At 44.0% G+C, this 17225-nt stretch overlaps 1 protein-coding gene across 1 annotated transcript in view; it reads right to left on the reverse strand.

Annotated features, from left to right (window-relative positions):
* Nucleotides 1–278: 278 nt before the first annotated feature.
* The window catches only part of CORO1C (coronin 1C), a 73445-nt gene continuing 56498 nt past the window's right edge, over nucleotides 279–17225 (reverse strand). The window contains exons 4-11 of the mRNA XM_034638726.1: nucleotides 12511–12640; nucleotides 9232–9413; nucleotides 7831–7950; nucleotides 6787–6891; nucleotides 4671–4816; nucleotides 3013–3070; nucleotides 2664–2909; nucleotides 279–1459 (exon numbers count right to left, since the gene is read on the reverse strand). Coding sequence (XP_034494617.1) covers nucleotides 1340–1459; nucleotides 2664–2909; nucleotides 3013–3070; nucleotides 4671–4816; nucleotides 6787–6891; nucleotides 7831–7950; nucleotides 9232–9413; nucleotides 12511–12640 — 1107 coding nt within the window. The 3' untranslated portion in view covers nucleotides 279–1339. The remainder of the gene's footprint in view (nucleotides 1460–2663; nucleotides 2910–3012; nucleotides 3071–4670; nucleotides 4817–6786; nucleotides 6892–7830; nucleotides 7951–9231; nucleotides 9414–12510; nucleotides 12641–17225) is intronic.

The raw sequence follows: 17225 nt of genomic DNA on the forward strand, positions 1-17225 counted from the left end.
ATTAAAGCTACAGCAGAAGCCTGCGCTCCTGGTCTGGCTCTTGCTAGACTGTTCTCCTCACTCTCAATATTTAGTAGCACCCTCTGGCCTCCTCTTAGCTGAATGTGGGGAGGGCTGAAAGGCAGGGAGGACAGGACTGGCTGGGGGAGCCCTGAGAGAAGCGGCTGCACCCATGAGACCGTGGGAAGGGCAGGGGCTCTGGTGGTGCAGGGAGAGCCACTGCTGCCTCCAGCACAGCACAGGGACGGCAGGGGATGTGCGGGAAGAGCAGAGGGTCACGTGGGGGCACGCACTCCCCTCCAGGTTCCCTAGGTCTTAGTCCCCTACTGTACTCAAGAGCTAGGCAGGCTGCTAAGTGGGCAAGAAGGCGCACCCCACAGTGGCCTCTGTGGCTTCTTGTCCCGGGTACCCTTGTCAAGTATTGACCGAAACCTGAAACATGATGTTTAAAGTGATCAATGCAATAGATTCTATGTGTATAACAAAACTGCAGAAACACATGCTAGTTTAGGTTAGATTATAATCATCTGAAGCACAGGATAACCAAGAAGTGAAATTCCATTCTGGTACAACCACCCAGTTTCTAGAAAAGAGAAAGGAAAGAAAGGAAACAATACAATAGGAGCTTTTTTGATCAGAAGACTCCATGAAAGGAGAGGGTGGTGATGCGAACCCACGTGATTTTTCAAGTCTTCCTTCTGTACAGTCATGAGGATGACCAGGTTTGTGCTGCAAAAGAGCCAGCACCGTGTGGCTACTGCTCTGATTGTTCTCAGATGAACGTGTATACAAAATAATATCTTATCTTCATTTAGTTTATAAACATACACAGTGCTGTCCCTTTCAAATTAAGGAAAAAAAAAAAACCCACAAATACTGCAAAGTAGCAAAATACAAGGGGGGGGGGAAGCTACTTTTGGTTTTGGCAACAATAAAAAAAAGAAATATAAAAAGCAATGTGGCATTGGTCCCCGTTTATAAAAAAAAAAAAGGTACTTGGGCACGACACTGAATCAGAATTGGTTGGTTTTCTAAAATTCAGAATTATCTGGGATTTTAAAAGTAGCACTTTTGTCTTTTAAAAGTTCAAGTCACATAACACTTAAAACATCAAAAAAGCTTTCGGATAAAAAGCTCAGCTTTTCAATCACATTTTGTTTCTGCAAATCTGGGAGACGAATTGAGTTCTTACTGGAATGTGGCCTATCGCTGGTTGACAAATGTGACACGGAATGTCTCCGAATGGCAGTGCCTCCCTTTCGCCCTCCCTGGGACCACGCCAACAACCAGCTACCAAGCACAAGTTCCTGCTCCCATTTTGGGGGTGGGGGGTGAACCTTCAGGCTGCGATCTTCGCCATCTGCTGTTCTAACTTGGAAATGCGCTCATCTTGATTGCAGATTGTGTCTTTTATAGATTTGATCTCTTTTAAAATCTCATCCAACTTGGCTTCGTTTTGCTAAGGAAACCAGACGGGGGAGGTAGAGAGGGAAGACGTTACTAAAACGCAGTAAACAAAGCTTACCACAGTTGAGAATTTATAAGGCATACAATCTAATTTTCTACTTTGGAAGTGGCAAGCCACAGCCACCAGATTGGGCCTTCCGAGAAAGTACTGCCTGGTCAGTCCACCTGCCGCCCACAGCAGAACTAGGGCCCCGAAGCGCTGCTCCCACTCCCTGTGCCTGTGCACTGAGACTCAGGACACAAATTGTGGGACAGGACCGATCCTTTCAAGGCTGCCCCACAGCCCAGCCACCCCATGCAATGCCATCAGGAGTAACTTCTATGTGACCTGGGTCAGGGGTGAACTTCCAGAGGCTACAGAGTTCCTACCATCTCCCAGGGAGGGTCCTTCTTAGGAGCTAAACCCCTTGCCCTGCTTGCTAACTTTTCCGGAGAGGCTGCAGTCTCTCCCAGGTGTAGCTGATTCTTTTGGAAACCCTGCAGGCCACGGTGCCTCACGTGGCTTCCTCAGTCACGGCCAAAGCACCAGCTCCTCCAGGTACCTTGGCTCTTCATTCCACTCACCTTCTCACTGACAACTCACTGCCTTTCCTCTGGCTCCCTGGGATCCTGCCCGACTCCCGCCAACTCCCCATGCCCCGTCCTCCCTAGCTAGACCCTGCTCTCCCAGCGGGGGCCATGCGGGTCTCCAACATCAGGCTTTGGTTCCCACCACTCCACTGAAATGGTTCTTGCCAAGAGGCCCAAGATCATCTTTGCTGCTAAGTCTCACTCACCACCAGATGCTTGTCTCTGGAACACTCCTGCAACACCTGAACCCTCTCACCACTCTTTCCCCTTCCTGGGACCCTCTCTTCCCAGAATCTATAGCCCCATGCTCTCCTGTTTCATTTCTACCCCAATCAGACATGAATGTAAACACTGGGGAGAGGCAGTTAAGAAAACACCCAACAGGGACACCTGGATGGCTCAGTCAGTTAAGTGTCTGCCTTCGGCTCAGGTCATGATCCCGGGGTCCTGGGATCGAGCCCCATGTCAGCTCCCTGCTCAGTGGGAAGTTTGCTTCTCCCTCTGCCCCTGCCCCTGCTCTCCCTCTCTCTCAATAAATTAAAAAAAAAAAAAATCTTAAAAAAAATAAATACAAGCCTTGAGCCAGCCAAGCACACCCTCCCCCTCCCTCCCCCCGCAGTCCTTACCACACTGGCCGTGTCTGGGGTTTTCTTGGGGACACTGATCAGGTCGCACTTTTTATTTGCAGTGGGCTTGCTATCCAGAATGTTCTTCTTGACCACCTTGAGATCCCTGTTTTTGCCAGGAATGTATCCATGCTTTAAGGAGATGAGGACTGGATCTGCACTTTTCCCCTCAAACCACTCCTCTGCCTCCAGTGCCGCTTCAGGCCCTGCTGTGTCAGGATACAGGTCATCTTGGAAAAGGTCGGACTGCAAGAGACATTTTGGGAAAATCCTTAGATAAAGAAGAAGACAGACCTGGAATTTTAACAATCTTTTTAAACATGGATTGCCTAGGGAACTGGGCACTTACCTTCCTGGGAACAGTCATGATAATAGGCTCACACTTTCTCTCATGAAGTTTGAAGAATCTTCGAGGGGGACATAAAGGCAAAGTTGTATTAAGTGGAACAGGAGTCCAGGTAACAGGCTTCATGACTGACAACTAGTCTTCTACATTGCTGCATGGGGTCTGAGATGCTCTGCCTGTCACCGTAGCTATCTACCCTGGGGGGCAGGTACAACTGTGTTCCCACTTTCCAGATGAGAAAGGAGAAGCCAAGAGTAACTATGCTAGGAAATGGCAGACTGGAAACAAGAGCCAGGAACAGAAGTCTATGCTTCTGGGGATGGTCCAACTCCAGTCCTCTGGGGGCTGACCAGCCATGGGGGAAACACCACCACCACGATGATTCACTTATACAAAAGTGACCAAGTCAGCAGGCCGGAGAGGACAAACACCTAATATTAGATAGCACTGATGACTTGGATGACAGGTGTTCTGTCAACTAGAGGTGTTTGAACATTTGTCAGCATAAATAGGATTTTTATTTTTTTAAAGATTTTATTTATTTATTTGACAGAGAGACAGCCAGAGAGAGAGGGAGCACAAGCAGGGGGAGAGGGAGAGGAAGAAGCAGGCTCCCAGCGGAAGAGCCTGAGGTGGGGCTCGATCCCAGAACTCCGGGATCAGGCCCTGAGCCGAAGGCAGATGCTTAATGACTGAGCCACCCAGGTGCCCCAGGATTTTTTAAAAAGGAAAATGAAACAATCCTAAGCTTAAAATTTTGACATCCAAGTAAACCACATCATGTCTAACACTTAAGAAAAATTTGAAATTATCCAAAGGGTGGAAAGAGTGGGAACCTCTGCAGTCCGCTTGGCAGTAAAAAACACTGCCCTAGGTTTGACAGCCAGCTCAAGTACTGTGTGTGGCAGCACGACCAGCACAGTGCCCAGCATCTAACAAATGCTCAGGAGATACTTAAGACGTAGGAGGTATCCTGAATGATTATGCTTATAGTCTTTTAAACTTTTAGATGACAGTAAAATAAAGGCTTTCCCGAATAGTGGAGGCAAACTTAAGTTTGGATTCAGTCTATTTTGAACCACATTTTGATGAAATTAATTTACACCATAATTTTGAATTATCTGTGACAACTTTCCTTTGCTATTCCAGGTAGAGAGAATTAAATGTATTTTAAAAAGAAACTTCTAGTAATCAATATATAAAGGGGCTTTTAAAAATTATTTTTATTTTTAAAGATGTGTTCATTACTTGTGTGACCAGGACAGCATAGTTAGGCAGATGTCCTCAGAAACGTGGTGTTGTGGGGCACGTGGGTGGCTCAGTCGCTTAAGTGCCCAACTCTTGATTTTGGCTCAGGTCATGATCTCAGGATCGTGAGATCCAGCCCCACGTCGGGCTCTCTGCGGAGCCTGCTTCTCCTTCCCCCTCTGCCGCTCCCCCTGCTTGTGCTCTCTCTTGTCTCTCTCTCTCTCAAATGAATAAATAAAATCTTTTTAAAAAGTAAATAAAACTCCATGTTCCTAAGTGCAGGCAGGAAACGAGACACCAATTCTGCACCACGACAAAGGGCACACAGCCCGGCTCCAGGCACGACTGGTAGATGCACTGCTCTTGTGCGGCGCGTACGGCACAGTGTGAAGACTTCAGGACCGATTCTTTACCTGGCAATCTCGCATTTGTTAACATCGAGTCCCCTCTTGGGCATGTAGCCCATCCCTCTCTGAGGCTCCTTGCTGCTGAATGTGTTGAGGTAGTGGACGTACGGGGATTCATCTGTGATCTCAAAATAGCGGATACTGCTGTCACCCTACAAGAAATCGGAGACAAGTTTGCGCTGAATGTTACCTGCAGCATCTGGTTGAAGTGGGGTCTCTCTCCCCTCTAAGGCCAGCATTAACTGGGACTTTGCCTCAGTGGCCAACCTTTGGTTTCTCTTTGGAGGAAGAGGATATGATGGTTTCTCTTCCTGGCAAAGCAAGCCCTCTCTCACGAGACGCCAGCATGTCCTCTACACGGTCTCCTCTGCCTCCTATGAACGAAGGCGCAAACTGTACCCCTCTGAGCTGAGACCCCACAGCGGAGTCACGGCAAAACGCTAACACCTCTGGCCAAGAAACTGCAACGGTGATTCAATGTGAAAAAACAAACAGAAGTCTAGTAGGACTGTGGAGAAGGCAATGACTGATTCTCAGGGGCAACAGAATGGTGTTGTTCACAGACCTGAGGGACATCAGACAATCAGATGATAATAAGAAGATTTTTATAATTAAGAAACATTAAGAATAAATAGTTCTTAATTATTCTTAATTCAGTATCCTTAACTCACAGTAATTCTTAATTCGTAATTAAGAAACTCATTAAAACATGAGTATCCTTTAACTTGAGAAAATAGTGCTATCTCGTTGCAATGTGTCAAATTCTATGATAATTTTGCTTAGAAAGGTCAGATGTTTTTGGAAATCTGAAGCATATGCTAGTCTCTCCAAGTATAACCAACTGTCACACAGTTATACCAACATGAACCACCAAGGCGGGCTGCCTGCTAGAAGCAATGTGCGTGTGTGTGTGTGTGTGTGTGTGTGTGAGTGATATAAATAACCAGGCAGTATTATGCCCTTGTCTACAAGTCTCTCATTTTACATGGTTTCCACTTGTTTCAATGATGTAAATATCTAAAGCAAAGGTAAAAAAGCTAAACACGGACAAATATATTTATTTCCTGCATACTCAAAACAACTTTCCACCTCATGTTAATAATATCTGGGTAACCGCTCCTGTTATTTGTTTTGATGTACTCCATGGCAGCTGTGAACATCTGAAGTAAAATGACTTTCAAGGAAACAGACAAGATCCCGGTTTCTAAGCAACTGATCCACGACGATGTAAAGCATGCTCGGTCAACTATGCGAAGTGAAACGTCTCTGGCTTTACCTAGCAAGGGGCTATCTGACGGGTTTGGGGGAAATACATCAACAGCTCCAGCTGCATTAATTCATTTATTTCAACTACAAAAATTCTAAGGGAAACTGAACCTACAAAAGAATAAGGAACATTAAGGTTACTGTCCACTAAAAAGAAACCATCATCATCAAGCTAGCGACACTGTAGCTACGGAGATCATAATGCAGGAAGGCAGGCTTTCTGATTTTAGTGCGGGGTCTTCCTGTAACAACTGTCACCTCCTGAAACTAGGCAGAGCACATTTTCAAGCCCAGGGCTCTAATGCTGAGCTCCAGGAGCCCCTGGAGAATCTCTGAGGCCTTCAAAAGCTCCTGTCTACAAAGCACTCTTCTCTCTGCAAGTCCATGGCATGTGGTGGTAAGCACCTACGTGTCAGTATAGGGCTACCCGGTGGATTTCAGCACTAGATGTGGCAACCTCCTTACTCATTCGTCAGACCATTATAGAGCAATCTAAAGTCCTGGGACACCTGGCACCAGAGGTGAAAGGACATCAGCGTGCCCTCTTTTTCTCACTAGAATGCCTGAGCAAAGATATCTCTGTCAACATTTGCCCCCAAACCAGAGCCCAACCCTGCTGTAGTCGGAAGTCCTGAACACAGTGTGTTATTACCACACAAATGACAAGTTCAAAGGGTCCAGTCTCAAGACAGAAAACACACCAAAATCATCAGTCCTTATTTTAGCTTAAGACACACACACAAACCAGATAAATTATTAAAATGATGTAATGCATTGCCCATCTACTAAATCTCTGAAGGATACTTTTCCTCTTACAAGATTAACTTCAATATGAAACATTAAAATGACTGTTTACCTTCCCACATAAGTAGATGATACTGGTGTCAGGGTCATAGAAGGGCAGCAACACCCCATTGCTAGTGTCCATTTCATGAAGAGCGATTGGTTCCTGCATATTTTTCTAGGAAAAAAAAATACAAATATATATACACACACTTTTTCACAAGGTGAATCATTCTTTTATCCCTAAATTATGTGAGCAATCTCCTAAAATAATGAAAGGTTGAACAATGCACATATAATATTCATACACGTAAATACCAATTTCCCAACCCACTGAAAACTGTGTCAGTTTGAAAACCTCATCAATGTACATATCAGTGTGATTCCATGACAAAGATGAGAAAGACAGCCCTTCTCCTTTGTGACTTTTTTCTTTTTCTCTTACTTTTAAAAAAAATGTATTTATTTAAAGTAGGCTCCATGCCCAATGCAGGGCTTGAACTCATGACCCTGAGATCAAGAGTCACACACTCTACTGACTGAGCCAGGCAGGTACCCTATTTTCTCTTTTAAAAGAAATTTTTCTTATTGTAAATATACACTCTTTAGTTAAAGTTACAGAAAGACTATAAACATCATCCCATATTCCATAATCCCACAGCCCGGTGGGTGGCAAAAACAATGACCGTTTTTGTCTACTTCCCCCCCCCAACACACACACTGAGATCATACCGTATATTCAGTTTTGTTATTTTTTTCTTATGCTACTCTTAACATTTTCCTGAACATGACTATTTTGATTTAAATATTTGATCATATTCTTCATAAAATAAAGTTAAGAACTTGTTTCCCAAGTCCCAAACACTGGCTTCTTCATACTTTCTTTTTAAAAAACCTAGTCAACATAGACTACTTGAGACTATTAAGAATGCATTTTTATAATACATTTAGGCAATAAGTCTCCAGTGAGGATGAGAACGTCACATCCAATTTAAGACCAGTAGGGGTTCAGAAAACTACACTAAGGATCCTATAATCCATTTACCCACCCAAGGACCTGCCCAGAAAAGAGAGAAAGCTCAAGTGTAAGCCAATGGAAAGGCTGGGAGGGGCATACCGGATTCCAGAGAGCCAGCTGCCGCTCACTCATGCGGCTGAAACCAGTGGTAAAGACATTCCCGTCAGCCAGAAAGATGGCTCTCATTGGTCTTGCTCCTTCATGTGCTTTCTCCTTCTCCTGGGGGACCAAGAACAACAGGCATATTATATTCAAACTGCAAAAAAGGTGAGGTGGGGTGGGGTGAGGTGGGAAAGTGGGGGGGCTCATACACTGAATTCAACCCACGTCCCCCATGCCATTCAGATTCCCAGGCGTGCACACGTGTGTGTGTGTGTGTGTGTGTGTGTGTGTCTCCTCCCAAGATAAGAAAACAAAGAGACTATGTAATCTGGCCCTGAGTGTGTGTGTGTGTGTGTGTGTGTGTGTGTGTGTGTGTGTCTCCTCCCAAGATGAGAAAACAAAGAGACTATGTAATCTGGCCAAGGTCCCTCAGCTAGTTAGCAAGCAGGAATGCCAAGAGTTAACTCAAAAGCCTCAATCCTTCTACCATGCCCTGCTGCCAACCCAAGTCCATGTTCTGCAAAAATAAAAAACATGAAAGGACTCTGCCAGATGTCTGTTTCTCAAGAGGATAACCTGAAAGTTGGATATACCCTATGGTTTCTACCAAATTCACTGGACAGAAGGAAGTCTAGTTCAGTTAACCCCTTCCTTAATCTCATTTGCTCATTGAGAGTGCACTAATACAGTGAACCCTGGAAGATTCTAGTGGAGAAAGCACTTTGTGCAGGGCCGGACAAGTCCTCAGTGCTCAGTAAGCCCTAGTCATGACCGCTACCCAACTCTGAAGAAGTAAAACTGCCAAAGAACCAGCACATCCCAGAGAGAGGCATATGAGGACCAGAGAGCAGGCCTGATGCAAGACATTCTGGGATCCAGCACCTACCGTTTCAACCCCAGCTCCAGTTCCAAATGCCCATCTTCTGTCATGATGGGTGACCTGGTGAGGCCTATTCTGAGTGGCAGAAACCAAGCCACTGAGCTGAAGAGACAACCTATGGCTTCTCTGTGAGGTACTCTGACGATGGTTGCAGGAAGGGGCAGGGATCAATTAATCAATACTCAGCACTAAGCCAGGAATGCAGTTAACTGTTTAGGTTAGCTGATCTAGACTTGTAAATTCTCAAGGACTCTGGTGAACTGATGAGAACTTTGTTTCTTTGTGAAAAATGGTCACCAGGCGAGAGATAAGATTTGTGTAAGTGCTGGAATGCACAGCTCTGAAGGATGGCTGGGAGGCAGAAGCCTGTACAAGGCTCTGCGGACTCACGGTCCAGCATCTGCATACAATGAGGCTCCGCTGACCAGGAGCAGGCCTCTACAGCCTGCCTTCACAAGCAAAGTTCACACTCACTGAAGTGCTACAAAGACAGGGGGTTTTGTCCTAAGCATACTCACAGCAACAATCTCTTGTTTTCTAGGATCGATTACTCTCACTTTCTTGTCTTTGGAAGCTGTGCAGATCAGACTGCCGTTCCGGTTCCAGCTTACGTTGTAAATCATGTCTGAATGCATATCGTCCAAGTTTATAAGGGCTTCCCCCGTCCCCACATTCCAGATGATGATGGCATTATCACAGCCTGAAAGCAAGCAAAGCCACATCCCTCAGAGATTAGAAACACCTGTGCAACAACACTTGAAAGCTACAAATACAGTGAGGAGACATATGCATGGAAAGAAAGACGCTGATTATAAGTGGCTCTACTTACTTGTTGGGAGTTAAAAACTCAAGTGACAAAGAAAAAAGACATCTGTATAAAAGAAATGTGTTAAAGGAAAAATATGGCTTGCTAAGCTTGGGTTCATATGAAACAAATAAAAAGCAAAGACCAAAGAACTCTAAGAAAACAAAATCCTATGTTTTTTGAGTTAACTGGGGCTGGTGGACCCCATGTGATCTTATTAAGCTTCCTTTTCTAGTAAAACCAACATCAGAATGAATACAGTTTATTTCTTCTCCAGCAGAACTAAAAATAAAGAGTTTAAATAACTGTTTAGAACACTCAACAAAAATGTGGGACAGCAAGTTATTCAAATCAATAATGCTGTAAAACATGGTCTCCCATTAAAGAATGGTAAATCAAGTAAGCAGAAGGGAAATGCATGTGCTCACAACAGATTTTTATCTTTAAAAGGGGAGAAAAATAGGTCAAGACTGGGCTGATCTAAGACACTGAAACTGCAATCAAGTAGGCATGTGGATTCAGAAGCTGATCCCTGAAGAGGACACAATGCTGACGCAGCCACACCCCTCTGCTCATCGACTGCACCTTGCTTCATCAGGCCCAAGACCTCTTTTTTATTTTTTTAAAGATTTATTTATTTTAGAGAGTGGGGGTGGGGAAGGGCCGAGGGGGAGAGAGAATCCCAAGCAGCCTCCCTGCTGAGGGACTCGATCCCAGGACCCTGAGATCATGACCTGAGCCGAAGGCAGATAGATGCTCAACTGAGTCACCCAAGCACCCCACCCAAGACTCTTTTAAAAAGCAGGTGCCATTCGTTGCTTCCAGGACATTAGTTCAAGGATAAAGCAAAATAAGGCATGGCTATCCTGAACACAAATTCTTGCCAATAAGCCAATTTTGTAAGCACTTCAAAAAACTTAAGCCACTGATATCCAGACACCTAAGTTGTCTATGGGCTAGAAACAGGAGACTGGAAAAAAAGCCTGCACAACAGTAAAGCGGCAGCTGAACCCTGGGGTGAGCCCCGACCCTTCCTCTGCCTTGTGTCCCACAGGCAAACAGGTAACTTCAGCCACCATGGATGGATCATGTGCTCTTAAAATATGCACAACACCGCCAGCAACTGCTCTCCTTTGCTTGTAAAAGGCAGACTGGGGGTCAGTCAGCTGATGATGCCCTATGTTCAACCTTGATGACAAGGGATGGCAGGAAAATTTCCATGATGAGGAATTCCACCTCTGGAACTGTTTTCTCTCCATATCAGACGGAGTAGAACATCAGGAGGGTTCCCAGGCATAGTTACTGGTGATTTTAACTAAAAGAGAGAATTCTATATGCATCTTTTTTGAAAAGTAGTCCTTGGTTTCAATAGGTACCTGGTGTTAAGTTTTTAAATTTACCTAATAATATCATAAACACCCTCTATTCCTAGTTAAAAACTCAACTGCCCCCTTTCTTTTTACTGGTGAGGGGAAAGATCTTTAAAATTCTACTACTAACATTAGCATTAGTTTTTCAACAAATCAATTTTATTAAGGTATAATTTACATACACTCTAACGCACCCATTTTAAGTATACATTTGCTAAATTTTGACAAATGTATATATTCATGTAGCCACCATCACAATCAAGATATAGAACATTTCCACCATCCCATGAGGCTCCCTGTGACCTTTGTATTGCTTCTATAAAAGATAAAATCTCAAATTGTAGACAGAGGACAAGATTTCTGTAGGATAACACTTTACTCAAGTGGCAAACCAAGAACACTAAATCTTGGTTCGAGGGTTCTGCAGTGCTGTTTAACACTGTTAAAAAACAACAACAACAAAAAAACCCCCCAGAAAACCTCAATGTCCCAAAATAGGGGCCTGATCAAATAAATGAAGGTATCCAGATAATGGACTGTTAAGATGGTGTTAAAAATATCACAGGAATGGGGCACCTGGGTGTCTCCCGGTTAAGCATCTGCCTTCAGCTTAGGTCATGAACCCAGATTCCGAGGACTGAGCCCCACGTTGGGCTCCCTGCTCAGTGGGGAGTCTGATTCTTCCTCTGCCCCTCACTCTGCTCTCACGCTCTCTCTCTCTCTAATAAATAAAATCTTTAAAAAAAAAAATCACAGGAACAACATTTAACGGCACATGGACAGGACCACAGGGCACCACTAAGCACAGAAAGCAAGTCACATGTAAGGTCTCTGAACCCATCTTCGTGAGTAAAATCACTTATGTGTGTGCACAGAAGTATCTTCTGGAAAGAAATGTCAATGATAATATTTCCTCTGGGTGGGTGGTAGGGTTACAGATGATTCTTATTTTCCCCTCTTGTTTATATATATTTTCTATAACATACATGTTCTACTTGTATAAGGAGAAAAACCAAAGTATCTTTTTAAAAGAAGGAGGAGGGGGCGCCTGGGTGGCACAGCGGTTAAGCGTCTGCCTTCGGCTCAGGGCGTGATCCCAGCATTATGGGTTCGAGCCCCACATCAGGCTCCTCTGCTATGAGCCTGCTTCTTCCTCTCCCACTCCCCCTGCTTGTGTTCCCTCTCTCGCTGGCTCTCTATCTCTGTCGAATAAATAAATAAAATCTTTAAAAAAAAAAAAAAAAAAGAAGGAGGAGATTTCCCTAAGAGGATCACCTCAAAGTTGCCAATAACATTCAGAGCTGGCACCCAGGGCTCCTACCAGGGATCCTCCTGCTATATCAGGAATAACTAGAACTGTGGTCCAGGAAGGGCCCCAGCAGGAGCCATGAGTCTGCTGGAATTCTAGGTAAGAATGTATCTGTTCATTTCTCTAGGCGAGAAGTCTTGAGTCAGACTGCCCAAGTGGCCTTCACACACAGCCGTGTGCATATGGGCAGGGGGGCCGGCAGCCACCACATCTTGGCCCCTCACCATCGACTCCTAGTGAGCTGCTTCAGATGTGCACAGCACACACTGAAGCGCACTGGCTACTCTCCCCTTCCCCACTGCTTAGCTCCTACCTGCGCTAAGAAGTACATTGCGGGCAGTCGGATGCCAGGCCACGATGCCAACTCTCTTCGAGTGGCCTTCTAAAATCACCACAGGTTCGGTCAGGGAAAGGGTAAGTCCGTTTTCTGGGATCTGCCACACCTGTTGGGAAAGGAAGCAAGAGGGACCATATGAGGGATGACCTTTCACTGTCACCTCTCCTGTGACCATCCAGTTTGCTAACCTGTATAAACAGAAAACATACTGGTTTTTGGATGAAAGGCAGAATGTTGTACAACTACTCTATGCAGTTTTTTAAAAAATGGAGTAAGATATTAAAGATCAGAACATCCGTCAGGCCTACAAAATGTTGCTGCTCCACTTTTACTTAATAGTTAAGATTTTATTTTAAATTCCCTGTTAAGTTCAAAACTCTCCAGTTAGAAGTGTGCAAAAAAAAAATTTTTTTTTTTTGAAAGAGGAATAGGGAACAACTGAAGCACCCGTGATAAGCAGCACTGGGGTGACGGCCCCCAGCCGAGCCCTCGGTTCTGGAAGGGAGAGCAAACTCCACCCACCAGGGCTTGTGGGGGATGGTGCCGTTTTTAAACCATCATGTTTTCTGTGATTTATTTGGAAAATAAAAACATACATAATAGTTTTGTAACATCTACCATAGAAATATCTTACAAAGAAAAAAAAAGATAAACCAGACCTCACCAAAATTAAAAACTTTGCCTGTCAAAGAACACAATCAAGACAGTGAAAAAGAACATATAAAGAACTCTTAACAAATCAATAATAAAAGGAAAATTACCCAATTTTTAAAATGAGCAGGAATTTAAATAGAACATTTCTTCAGACAGATATATAGATAGTTATAGTCATTAGGGAAACGCAAATCTAAACCACAATAAAACATCAGTTCATACCCATTGGGAGGCTATAATCAAAAGACAGACAGTGAATGCTGGTGGATGGGGGGAAATCAGAGCCCCTACACTGCTGGTGAGAACATAAACTGGTGCAGCCGCTTTGGAAAAGTCTGGTAGTTCTCAAACGGTTAAACACAGAGTTACTATATGGTCCAGCAAGATCACTCCTAAGGTAACCCAAGACAAACGAAAATACATGTCCACACAAAAACTTGTACGTCAATGTTCATAGCAGCATTATTCATAAAAGCCAAAATGTGGAAACAACCCAAACGTCCAGCAACTGAGAAACGGATAAACAAAATGTGATGTATCTATACAAGGTAGTATATTTACCCACAAAAAAAAATTAAGTACTGATTCATGCTAAAACATGGATGAAGCTTGAAAATACTACGCTAAGTTAAAAAAGCTAGTTCCCAAAGGCCACATATCGCAGGACTCTGTGTACATGAAATGTCCAGAAAAGAAAAATACAGAGAGACAGAGAATAGACTAGTGGTTGCTTAGTGCTGGGGACTTGGGGGCAGTGATAGCTAATGGATACAGGGTTTCTTTCTGAGGTGATAAAACGTGCTAAAATGGTCTCTGGTGATGGTTTTACGTATCTGTGAATAAATTAGGACCATTAAATTGTACACTTGAAATGGATGAACTGTATGTGAATTATAGCTCAATGAAGCGGTTTTAAAAAATCCTCTTGACTCATGAAGACACACAGAAGATTCATCATATCTTAACTGGGGACATGCCTGGGTGGCAGAGGGGGATGGGGATGGAAAAAGCATTAGATGGAAGGGACAAGAGACTATGACAGTGTTAGACCAGAGTTTTAACAGGTTAAGAGACACCCTCTAAGAAGAAAGAACCGAGTCAGCACAAAGCTGAGTAGCACTAAGAATTCTGTAGAAAACCAGACATTAAGTAATATTTAAGTTTGTGAAAAGGCTAAAGTTTAAAATAATTATCTTCTTATATACAGAGATTAAAACGCATTAAATAAGTTAATATATTTTAAATATATATGTATTTAAAATATATTAAACAATTCAAATGTATTAAGTAATATGTTAAAATACGTAAATTTACCACCAAAAAAGATTTTAAGGAACTAGTTCATGAAAAATTTAGAACTTGCCAGTGAAAAATCATGCTCAACAGTGGAACAAGTGAGAAACAGAATTTTCCTTTGTTGGGGATTTTTAAGGAGGAGACAAACAACTGTCTGTTTTCAACTGCTTAGTGGAAGGCAGAGATCTGGATTAGATGAGTGTTTAAGGTTCAGCTCAGTTCTGTTGTCCTGCAAAAAATTAGAAGAAAAAGTTTGCCATCCTGAAGAATGGGAAAAAAATCACGAATTAAGTGATCATTCATTCTTACAGCTAAATTCTGCCCAGGCTAACTATAACCCCTTACGTCAATCATGGCAAAACAAACATGCCTTCTGAGGGCCCAAGTTCAGGACGTCACCTGATTTCCCCTGAACCCTCCTCATTCAGCAAATTTTAAACTAAAACTGCAGTTGTGAACAAGCACAGATGGCAAAAGAAAACCTACCTTGCCTCTCTCCACCAGACACTCTAACCCGCGCCTCTCTGCCCTGGGGGTGTGGCCATCTGCTTACCATCCCCAGCATTACAGGTTGGCTTTCATCCTGATACACACTATTTTTAGTGAAGGGTTTATGATTCGTGAAACACCTCCAAACTGAACTTAACTATCTGAACATAGAGCAGGTCTTGGGTTTTTTTTTATCAGAAGGAATGGAAAACTGATTTGATCAAAGCCTAAAGTCTCAGAGAAACAATTACGAAATGGGACTTTAGTGACTCAAGAGGAAATGCATTTTCCAAACTGAATTCTGACCCAGGCTTAGAACTGAAGGAGCAGTAACACCACCCGCCATCTGCAGATGGCACCACAACCACGGGCTGCTGGCTTCTCTTACAAGGTCCGGAAACCTCTGCACCCTGTAATCCACTCTGATCACAATTAAATACTGTGTTTTCTAGATCCCTAATGAGGCGTGGAGTGATGGAGGGCTTTGTTTACAGTCAGCATTTCCAATCTTAAATATGAGGGTGGAAGCAGAGCCCCTAATGGGACTTCACCTTTTCCTGTTTCTAGCTTCTCCCTCATCCATGTTTTCCTTGGGACTGCAAGGAAAATTTAATGATGGAGCAAAACATTTATTATGTAATTTTTTAATGAGGAAACTGTTCCTTTCTTATCTCACCTTAGCAGATTCAATGGTTCCTAACCCATTTTGGCACCTTGGTCGCTCATTCACACCAGGATTTCTTTCACACAACACATCTCTCGCGTAGCCTCTATAAGGAAGGCCTATTAGCAGGCAAGAGGGGAAAGGGTGATTACACCCAGGCTCTGCTGTCAAGGGGCTTACAGTCTACCAGAAAGCAGAGACTTCTAAGAGACCAAAAATCAAAGACAAGTGGTACGATGTAGAGGCTTGGGGCATGGGCTCCAGAGCCAAACAGACCCTGGTTCAAATCCTGCCTGGGACACGTATAGTCATGGTCCTGGGCAAACAACTCAACATCACTGTGCACAGAGGAAACATTAGTACTTATACCTTCTAGGGCTGCTGTGAGGATTACATGAGTTTGTAAGCTCTAGAACAGTGCCTGGCATACGTTAGTGCCCCCCAAACGCAGAGACAGAACAGTGCACTGGTTAAGAACAGTGGAGTGGTTAGAACAGACTGCCCAATTCCTGATTCTGCCCCATATCAGCTGCATAACCTTGGAGACATTGACCTAAACTGACCCTTAAGATTTCCTCATCTATAAAATGGGAATAACAAATCTGCTTTCATTATAGGTTCATTTGAGAAGCAATGTGGTAATATGAATCTAAAGTATTTAGAATAACGCCTGTCATAAGGCAAGCTCTTCCTAAGTGTTAGCCATTGCTACTGCCTGTATTATGTGCCAGGAAACCCCACAACGTATGTAACCAAAGCTATGCTGGTATAAGCCAAGGGCTGCACGAAAATGCAAGTGTCATGAAGTTATCTTCTTGGTATCCAGTCTGGTGCATCCAGGAAGGCTGAGGGGATGACCTCTTAACAACGAACAGGAGTTAGGTGACAGGAAGAAGAGGAAAGAAGGAAGGAGTAACACAGACCTGAGGATTTACAGCGGAAGGTGTCAGTGACTGGAAAAGTCTGTAAAACTAAATGAAAAGATGATGGAATGCTTCCCTTTGCTGGTAAATAAAGGTGGTGGTGTTCTGCACTGTGGACAGTGGAAAGGGCTGGAATACCAGGAAACTTTTCCACATAAAGCATGCACGCCGCTTGGCTGGTGCCCACTGGCCCTACTCACAGGTCTGTCGTTATGTGGCTCTCTGCCCTTTGCAGGGTTGTCTGAGGCTTCCAGGCAATGGCCTTCCTGTTTGGACTGAAGAGGTCTTGCCTCCTGAAGCGCAGAGACAACAAAGCAGAACCCCTACTTGGTACACGTTTAGCCTTCTTGTGCGTAATCTGGGACGCAGCCTGGTGTGGCAGAAAGGATGCTGGCCTGGATGCCAGAAGACATGGGATCCCAACAGAGCTAGGACTCTAACTGGCTGTGTTAACATTAAGAAGAGACTTCACTTCTGGGAGGTTCAGTTTCCTTGTTTGATATGGGGCCAGCATCAGCTCTACATACAGGCATTAAAGGACGCATGAAGAGCTAAAACATTCTGCATACCCGAAGCACTCCCTGGTTGTGACATACTGCACACAGGGTGACCTCTGACAAACTAGTTATTGCCTGGGCTGGTGTCTCCTAAGCTGTAAAATGTGA

Source organism: Ailuropoda melanoleuca, chromosome 12 (genome assembly GCF_002007445.2).
Source record: "Ailuropoda melanoleuca isolate Jingjing chromosome 12, ASM200744v2, whole genome shotgun sequence".
Lineage (NCBI taxonomy): Eukaryota > Metazoa > Chordata > Mammalia > Carnivora > Ursidae > Ailuropoda > Ailuropoda melanoleuca.